This window comes from Etheostoma spectabile, chromosome 15, assembly GCF_008692095.1.
Source record: "Etheostoma spectabile isolate EspeVRDwgs_2016 chromosome 15, UIUC_Espe_1.0, whole genome shotgun sequence".
NCBI classification, from domain to species: Eukaryota; Metazoa; Chordata; class Actinopteri; order Perciformes; family Percidae; genus Etheostoma; species Etheostoma spectabile.
The window spans coordinates 31449337-31459602 of NC_045747.1; the positions used below are offsets into that span (position 1 = coordinate 31449337).

Below are 10266 nucleotides of genomic sequence, written 5' to 3' on the forward strand. Positions count from 1 at the left end.
GCACGTCCGAGGTAGGGCGGTCCTGGGGAATCTTCTGGAGGCAGGAGTCAACAAAGTTGCGGAAGGAATCAGACCTGCGGCGAGATAAAGGCTCATGTTGTCAAATATATCTTTTCTTAACAGGAAAAGCTGGAGAAGACGAGAGTAGTTTAACAGTAGCAGTTAAGTTTAATTTCCCATTCATTATCCCAACATGAAGAATTAAATTCAACATGATGATACAACCCAACCGTCTCATTTTTATACTTCATCTTTCCCAAGTTTCGTAAATTGATTAATCAGTGTGAGTGATTTCTTTACGATGTCAGCTTGTTAAATTAATATGAATGAATATTTTCTAGTTTCTACTCTTCTTTATGACAATAAGCTGAATATCTTTGAGTTGTGGACAAAACGAGACATTTGAGGACGTCGTCCTGGGCTTTTTGTGAAACACTGATCCACATTTTAGAGACCAGACAACTCAGAAAATAAGCCACAAATTAAAAGGTCCCTTGGGATGAAAATTGTATTATTGTATTATGTAAAATTGTAATATGTATATATAAAAAATAATAATATAGAGACTTCATAAACAGTATTAGGGACCACTAAGGTCTATATAAAGAGACTTCAGATACAGTATTAGGGACCACTAAGGTCTATATAAAAGAGACCTCAGATACAGTATTAGGGACCACTAGGTCTATATAAAGAGACTTCATAACATATTGGGACACTAAGGTCTATATAAAGAGACTTCAGATCCAGTATTAGGGGCCACTAGGTCTATATAGAGACTTCAATCATTATGGGACCACTAAGGTCTATAAAAGAGACTTCAGATACAGTATTAGGGGACCACTAAGGTCTATATAAAAGAGACTTCAGATCCAGTATTAGGGACCACTAAGGTCTATATAAAGAGACTTCAGATCCAGTATTAGGGACCACTAAGGTCTATAAACACATGATTATGAAAGGTTCTCACCAGTGGTTGGACTGGAGGATGGGGCTTTCGTTCTGGGCGATGTGGTATAAGGCACTCATAGCGTTCATGTTGAAGAGCGGGGGCTTCCTCTCCGCTGTGGACACAGAGCAAAGCGTCAGAACAAATAAACTCACGTCTGCATGGATCTCACAATACCTTTACTTTATAATACCTTTTATATAATGCCACTTTACATTCATTCAATACTTTTTGCACATTGTTTTGCTTTTTCCTGTAGGAAACTGCTGCTGTGATAAGGTAATTTCCCCACTGAGGGATGAATAAAGTATCATCTAATCTCTGTCCATCCATCCGGGGGGGAGCAGCTCCAGCAGGGGACCCCAAACTCTATCTATATTTTAACTACATTATTTCAGAAGGACTTGAAGAAGTATCCCCCCCCCCAGTGAGATGTGTGTGACCCTGCGGGAGTCGGCCTGCAGGCTTTACCCAGCTCGATGGAGGTGATGCCCAGCGACCAGACGTCCACCTTGCCGTCGTACTGGCCCTCGTCCATGGCCAGGATCACCTCCGGAGCCATCCTTAAAACACACAGCAGACATTTAGGAATCTCAAAGTGACTTCATCTGAGGAATTCATTCAGGAATCAAATGGAAATATCAGTTATTTCAGTCTGTATTCACCGAGTCACGTGCAGATAGAAACACGCCTTTTACCATCTTAAGCAGATATAATCGTAAACCTTTTCAGAAATAAAAATGACTGCATATTAACTTTTATTCAGTGTAATTTACCGCTTCAGTTCCCCGTCGTAAAGGGCCGTCAGACAGAAAGGTAACGCGCTGAAAATATTCTAAATAGAGCGGCCACTTAAACTGGTATACTAAAAAAAAGTGTGAAAAAAAGTGAGAAGATGTCGGAAAAAAAAAGTAGTTTAAAAAAAGCAAGAAAAAACACTCCCAACTTTCTGTTATTGAACAAATTGAACTGAACATAAAATGACCCACTAAAAAAGGAATGAGTTATCATCCTAAAAACACAGTAGACGTCAACGACAGCCGACATTTAGGAATCTCAAAGGGATTTCATCTGTTTTTATCCACCACCGCTCTGCAGGAAAAACACTTCAAATTACCTTTAGTAAAAAAACAACAAAAAAAACAACAACAACTGTTCAGTTTCTCTGGTTTGCTGCTACTGAATGTCAAAAGTTGGAACATTTGGCAAAACTCTTTTCATGGGAATTCATTCAGGAATCAAATGGAAATATCAGTTATTTCAGTCTGTATTCACCGAGTCACGTGCAGATAGAAACACGCCTTTTACCATCTTAAGCAGATATAATCGTAAACCTTTTCAGGATTAAAAATGACTGTAAATCAACTTTCATTCAGTGTAATTTACCGCTTCAGTTCCCCGTCGTAAAGGGCCGTCAGACAGAAAGGTAACGCGCTGAAAATATTCTAAATATAGCGTCCACTTAAACTGGTATGCTAAAAAAAGTGTAAAAAAAGAGAAAAATCTCAAATAAAGTGACAAAAATGTGAACAGATGTTGAAAAAAGTAACAAATGTAAAAATAATAAAAACAGTAGTTTACAAAAAGCAAGAAAAAACACTCCCAACTTTCTGTTATTGAACTGAACATAAAATGACCCATTAAAAAAGAATTAGAGTTATCATCCTAAAAACATCCTAAAAACATCCTAAAAACACGACAGCCGACATTTAGGAATCTGAGTGATTTCTTCTGCCTTGTTTTTATCCACCACCTTCAAAAGACTTTTAGTAAAGAAACTGTTAGCGCGCTGAAAATATTCTAAATAAAGCATCCACTTAAAATGGTTTACTAAAAAGTTTTTTAAAAAAGAGAAAAACAAAACTAAAGTGAGTAAAAAGTGACAAATGTAAAAAAGAAAAGAAAAAAAAGTGCTGAATATAGCGTCCACTTAAAGTGATATACTCTAGATGTTTAGATTGAATTAATTATTGATTCGCATTAGAAACAACACACACACACACACACACACACACACACACACACACACACACACACACACACACACACACACACACACACACACACACACACACACACACACACACACACACACACACACACACACACACACACACACACACACACACACCTTATTTTTAATTAAAATCCTACATCAGAGTGGTCCTAAATTACCCGAGTGACCCAATAGATTTGTGGTGTCTAACCCATGGTTGGACTGAACCTGGCCTATGAGTAGGAATCCATTTTAGATTGGCATGAAGGAGCGTTAAATACGCCTGGCAGGGCACCGTTGACCTTAGGCACTCACCATTACGCGTCACCCACGAAGGAGGTGGCCGGCGGCCACGATGGAGGCCGAGCCGAATGTCCCTAGTTTGACCTGACCGGGTGCTCCGTCAGCAGGATTTGTTCCCCGCCTTTCACGTCCTGAGTACTATCATAACACGCAGAGCAGTCAGGACAACGCCACACCAATCAACATTTCTCTAAAATACACTGTTGTTGGCCAATTGGAACTGCTTAACTGTGGTCCTACCACATGCATGTCTTTATGGGGGGGGGGGGGGGGGGGGGGGGGGGGGGGGGAGAGGGGAAGGGGGGGACAACTGAGGAAAACAACACCAAACTGAGGGAAAAATACAACTCCAACTCAGAGACCCGGGGAACGACCCTGGATTCAAACCCCCACCAACCTTCCTTATGTCGAGGCAGAGTGCTAAACGAACGGGATGGATAACTCAACTTGAACGCAAGTATCTGCATTCATATTATATAATTAATTTGATAACCTTTTCCTCCATTCTGAAGTTTAATCACTCACGTTCAACACGTCCCCAAAAGGAAACTCATCGAATCTGGTTCCATATTAGTCCATTTATTGGTTTATTGATTCATCATTCCTCATATACCCAACGTATTACCATGCATTTATCATCATTACTCATTTTCTATTTCGAACTGTTCATAATGTTCATACTGTCATATTTGAAGTATAATAACATAATAACTATTGCATATCCCAGTACCCTTTGCCCTGTGTTTCACATTTCAAATATTGTTATTGGTCTCTCATCGCATCTCATCTCGCTACATTGTTTACGTTTAGAGTGTGTCTATATAGTGTGTATACTATTGCTGTGACGGTATATATTGTTTGTGGGTGTTTGTTTTGAATGTTAGTAACAGCCAGGTTTGAGCAACTATGCCAAAGAAAATTTCCCGGTATGTGTTCTTATACCTGGTCCAATAAAGCCTGATTCGGGTTCTGATGCTGTTCATCTAAAACGAAAATTTCTGTGGTTTGGTTCATCACTTCAATTAGTTATCGATCTTTCGACAGAACGGTCCCAACTTAAATAACTATTATTAATAATCAGTATTTTTCAATATCTTTTGGGCGCCTGTGTTATGCAATACAGTATTTACCAACCGATTAATTATATCGCGATTTTATAGCTGTATCTGTATTCCCTCTCCACCCCGTCGATTAAAAGAGTATATCATCACATTATACACTTTCGTGGTTGGTTGATAGTTGTTTCACGCGCTAATGGACTCCAGTCTTTGTTGTCGGAACTATGTGGATCCAACTACACAGTAAAAAAAAAAGTAGTAAAAAAAAAAGTGTGTTACTGTGAATAATGTTGTGGAGTGAAGATACCAATCCCTGGCATGTTGCACCATGGGTAATTTGAAGCATATTTCTATTTCTGGTGGCGGCTTTTTGTGAAGTCGCATGAATAAATACAGGTGTGTGGGAATCAAAGAGTCCTAACCATGCGACGCACATGCGGATAACATACAATTCATGTTTTTCTATGGTGTGTCGTGGTGTGGGTTTAACGGACCTTTCCATGGTATTTTTGTTTTTTTTGTTTTGTTCGGGTCGGAGGCCACGAGCCCAGGCGGACTCCATCACCAGCTGGGACGACACAACAGACATGATCATTGTCTTTCACTGACACTACAGACACACAGACATGTCATCTGCTCTCACTGGACACTACAGAAACCTAGGACATGATCATCTATCTCACTGACATACAGACCAAACAGACATGTTCATCGGCTTCACTGCACACTACAGACACATTAGGACATGATAGTCTGCTCTCACTATTCCACATACATTCACTGTTCAACGACCATTAATGAACCCAGAATTCACTGCTCTCACTGACATTACAACACATGGACCCGGTTTCATCTGCTCTCACTGACATACAGACTCACATAGGACATGTTAATTACTTCTCACTGCATTACAGACCACTAGCGACACATGTTCAGCTGCTCTCACTGATCATTTTTACAGACTACAAACTAGATCATGTTCATTGCTTTCTCCTCACTGACATTATCAGGAGACACAACCAGGTACATTTTGATCATTTCTGTGCTTTTCACTGATTTTATTTTTGTTATTTAAGTATTCACTTATAGGATACTATGATCATTCTTGCGTCTTCTAGATGTACCCCACCTAACTGACCCACATAGACATGATTCTATCGCTTCTCACTGACACTACAGACACATAGGACATGATCATCAGCTCTCACTGACACTACTGACACATAGGACATGATCATCAGCTCTCACTGACACTACAGACACATAGGACATGATCATCAGCTCTCACTGACACTACAGACACATAGGACATGATCATCTGCTCTCACTGACATTACAGACACATAGGACATGATCATCTGCTCTCACTGACACTACTGACACATAGGACATGATCATCAGCTCTCACTGACACTACAGACACATAAGACCAGTGGAAATACTCTGTTGAGAGGAAACATGAGTTATTTGCATCCTTTTATAGTAGAATTAAAGGAGGATTTCAGTCGATTTCAACACGTAGCTCTGCCTATAGGGTCTTGTGCCTTTCATCTCTGCCACATGGTGAAGGAAGGCAAAGCAGCTTTATTTGCATCACATTGTTTCACATTGTACCTGAACGCACCTCCCTGTAAGACCAGCACGCCCAGAATATACCTGAACGCACCTCCCTGTAAGACCAGCACGCCCAGAATATACCTGAACACACCTCCCTGTAAGACCAAAAGCCTGGAATAACCTGTGACCCCCATCCCTGGTAAGACCACACGCCCCAGCAATGCACCCTGACATCAACCTCCCTGTAAGACCACACCGAAATGCACCTGAACACACCTCCCTGTAAGACCAGCACGAGCCCAGACATGCACCTAACACCCCTTACCTGTAAGACCACAGGTCCCGAGCCGCAGACACACGACCCTGTAAGGCCACCCGCCCAGAAATCACTCAATACACACCTCCCGTAGACCAGCACGCCCAGAATGCACCCGAAACTCCCGTAATACAGACCCACAATGCCCGGAACACCCTCCCTGTAAGACCGAAGCCACTACCTCAACGCACACCCCCTGTAACGACCCCGAATCCTCGAATGGCACTTGAACACACTCCCTGTGACCACACGCCCGGAATGCACTTGAACACACCTCCCTGTAAGACCAGCACGCCCAGAATGCACCTGAACACACCTCTCTGTAAGACCAGCAAGCCCAAAATGCACTTGAACACACCATCCTGTAGCTGGACGGTCTTTAACTAGCTTGCATCTGGCTTTGCCCTGCACGGGAGCAGTTGTCTAAGTTTAAGGTTTTCAAAATCTGGGGAAAAGTTTGCGGTTGTGTTCATCTCCCACAGCGTGTAGGACGTTCCAGCTGACGGACATACGTACCCATGCCGTGTGCTCCTTCAGGTAACAGCCCCGGTACTCGATGGTGTTCGGGTGGCGAAGTTTCTGCAGGAACTTCACCTCTTTAATGATGTCCTGCCATTTCTGCACATCGACACACAGCGCCGCTCATTAGGCACTTTTTAGAGACAGATTGTTATCACGAGAGAATTATTTGAATCATGAATTATCAGACCCTTCATCGTGTTATTTATCAAACGTCTCTCTTTGTCAAGACATGCAGTGAAAATGAAATTACTTGTCATGAGAAGGTAGAGGATAAAGTACTTTTATGAACGCAGTTCAGGGAGGAATAATATGGGTGTCATTCCCTGATGTGAGGAGAGCGCATAGTCACTTGCGGAGATAGTTAGCGTCTATATGGTTAGCAATATAAGAGCTAAAGGCTTCGTAGCGTCCTGAAGTAGCTCCGAGATGTACGAGTGCACGATTCGGCAGACTTCGTAACGTCGAAGTAGCCTCCGAGATTGCAACGAGAGATATTGTGTGGTCTGAAGTAGCCTCGCTAGATGCTAAACGAAGAGACTTCTGTAGCGTCTGAAGTAGCCTCCGAGATGCTAACGAGAGACTCTCTGCGTCTGAAGTAGCCTCCGATGCTAACGCGAGACTTCTTCAACGTCTGAAAGTTAGCCTCCGAGATTGCTAACGCAGAGACTCTCAGCGTCTGAAGTAGCCTCCGCGATGCTAACACGAGAGACTTCTGTAACGTCTGAAGTAGCCTCGAGATGCAACGAGAGACTTCTGTAGCGTCTGAAAGTAGCCTCCGAGATGCTAACGAGAGACTTCTTGTAGCGTCTGAAGAGCCTCCGAGATGCTAACGAGAGACTTCTTGCGTCTGCAGTACGCCTCCGTAGATGCTCGAGAGCTAACGAGTAGACTCTGTCCGTAGCTCTGAAGTACCTCCGAGATGCTAACGAGAGACTCTGTAACGTCAACACAGTAAAAATGGACCTATCTTAACCCAAGTTGGGTTCACTGCTAGCTTTACTACAGTTAGCATACAACACAACAAGGCTGTCAGTTTGAAATGGTTGTTTGAGAGCTAACGTAGCATCAAGTATCATAGATAGCTACAACGTTTCTGGAATGATTTCCATCTTTGTTATGTTTGTAATGAGAAGTTTATTATTTCATGGATTTCACCAATTTTAGTATAACAGTTATGTTGTAAACCGTTTAAATCTGAGCATGCACGACTCACATCTGCTCTCGACTCACATCGGGGGGGGGGGGGTGGGTGACAATGCAATGAATATTTTTGAACCAACTGAAAGAGTTCAGTTGATCAGTAGATTGTGAACATTTTGTTGCTTAACTTAGAAAATATAAATGTTTTTATTTAGAAAGAAAGGGTTTTTCAGATATTAAAAGGAGGACTTTAATAATAATATATAAAAAAAAAAAAGGCATCTTCATCTCCAGGGCGTTACCTCGTTTGTCTGCTTGCCGCTGTACGACATTTTCTTAATGGCCACCACCTCATTGTTGCGTACATCTCGGGCCTGTTGGAGGACAGACACACACGGACCAGGACATTAAAACACTCGGGAGACCAGGGCCACATCCAGCCCAGACGTAACTTAGCAACTAGAGCAGGTTCACAGTTGTATTTTGAGGTTTTACCAGAATAGGTTTCTATGGATTTTATAAAAACAACATATTCTTGTTGTATTACACATTGCTGCGGATCCTGTTTTCACCCTGTGTGTTTAGGTCTCTGTTTTAGCTCCAGAGTGAGACAGACGACACACACACACACACACACAACCTCTCACACACAACCTCTCACACACACACACAGACAGGCACAACCTTCCACACACACACAGACAGGCACAACCTCTCACACAAACACACAACACCACAACACACACACAAACTCTCACACACACAACACACACACACGCACACCACACACACACGCACACGACACGCAACCCTCTCACACACACCACACGCACACGACACGCAACCTCACCACACAACACACACAGCACACACGCACGCAACCTTCACACACACACCACACACGACGCAAACCTCTCTCACACACACACGCAACCTCTCTCACACACACACGCAACCTCTCTCACACACACACGCAACCTCTCTCACACACACACGCAACCTCTCTCACACACACACGCAACCTCTCTCACACACACACAACCTCTCTCACACACACGCCACCTCTCTCAACACGACACCTTCTACCCACAAGAAACCCACACCACACACGCAACCCTCACAACACACCACACAACCTCTCTCACACACACACAACCTCTCTCACACCACCCACAAACCTCTCTCACACACACACAAACCTCTCTCACACACACACACAACCTCTCTCACACACACACACAACCTCTCTCACACACACACACAACCTCTCTCACACACACACACAACCTCTCTCACACACACACACAACCTCTCTCACACACACACACAACCTCTCTCTCACACACACACAACCTCTCTCTCACACACACACAACCTCTCTCTCACACACACACACCCTCTCTCTCACACACAACAACCTCTCTCTCACACACACAAACCTCTCTCTCACACACACACACCACACCACACACACACACACCACACCCCACACACACACACACACACCAACACACACACACAACACCCACCCCACACACACACACACACCACACACACACACACACACCACACACACACACACACACACACACACCACACACACACACACACACACACACACACACACACACACCCACACACACACACACACACACACACACCTCTCACACAACCACACACAACCTCTCCCACACAACACACACACAACCTCTCACACAACCGCACACACACACACAACCTCACACACACACACAACCTCACACACACACACACACACACACACAGACAGACAGACCGTCCGCGTCTCTACTCACGAAGTACACGGCTCCGAAGCTGCCGTGGCCGATCTCTCGGAGGTCGGCGAACAGCTTCTCCGGGTCATCTTTGCAGAAAAGGTCGGCCACCTCGGGGTCTTTGATGCTGCCCGACCGTGCACTCGAGGGCATGGCCAGGGCCTGGAACACAGCGCAGAGGTCAAAGGTCAGGACGGGGACACGGCAGGAATACGTTAGACCGCCACTGAGGCCGATGTGGGCGGCGGCTCGGAGAATCATCAGCGTACATGTGATCACCATATCTTTGATTTTAGACGTACTGAGATTGTTATTACCGTGTTTTCCAACTTCAAATTTTGTCCTCAAAGCAACTATTTGAAAGAAAGAATGACAGACACACACAGACAGTCTCTGTCCGTCTCTTCCTTTCCTTTCTGTCTTTTTATTCTGTCGTCTTTCTATCCGTCTCTTCTCTTTCTGTCCGTCTGTCTCCTTCCTTACGGTCTCTGTCCGTCTGTCTCCTTTCTTACTGTCTCTTTCTGTCGTCTCCTTCCACCCTCTCTCCTTCCTTACCGTCTCTTTCTGTCCGTCTGTCTCCTTCCTTACCGTCTCTTTCTGTCCGTCTGTCTCCTTCCTTACTGTCTCTTTCT

The 10266-nt window shown here is 43.8% G+C and overlaps 2 protein-coding genes across 2 annotated transcripts in view; both read right to left on the reverse strand.

Annotated features, from left to right (window-relative positions):
• Positions 1–10266, reverse strand: part of LOC116703002 (serine/threonine-protein kinase TAO2-like) — a 45608-nt gene that overhangs the window by 25849 nt on the left and 9493 nt on the right. Inside the window, 3 exon segments of the mRNA XM_032537573.1 lie at positions 5–74; positions 971–1064; positions 1421–1512. Coding sequence (XP_032393464.1) covers positions 5–74; positions 971–1064; positions 1421–1511 — 255 coding nt within the window. The 5' untranslated portion in view covers position 1512.
• The window catches only part of LOC116702275 (serine/threonine-protein kinase TAO2-like), a 47718-nt gene continuing 40774 nt past the window's right edge, over positions 3323–10266 (reverse strand). Inside the window, exons 4-8 of the mRNA XM_032536429.1 lie at positions 9656–9796; positions 8144–8215; positions 6696–6797; positions 4801–4874; positions 3323–3386 (exon numbers count right to left, since the gene is read on the reverse strand). Coding sequence (XP_032392320.1) covers positions 3323–3386; positions 4801–4874; positions 6696–6797; positions 8144–8215; positions 9656–9787 — 444 coding nt within the window. The 5' untranslated portion in view covers positions 9788–9796. The remainder of the gene's footprint in view (positions 3387–4800; positions 4875–6695; positions 6798–8143; positions 8216–9655; positions 9797–10266) is intronic.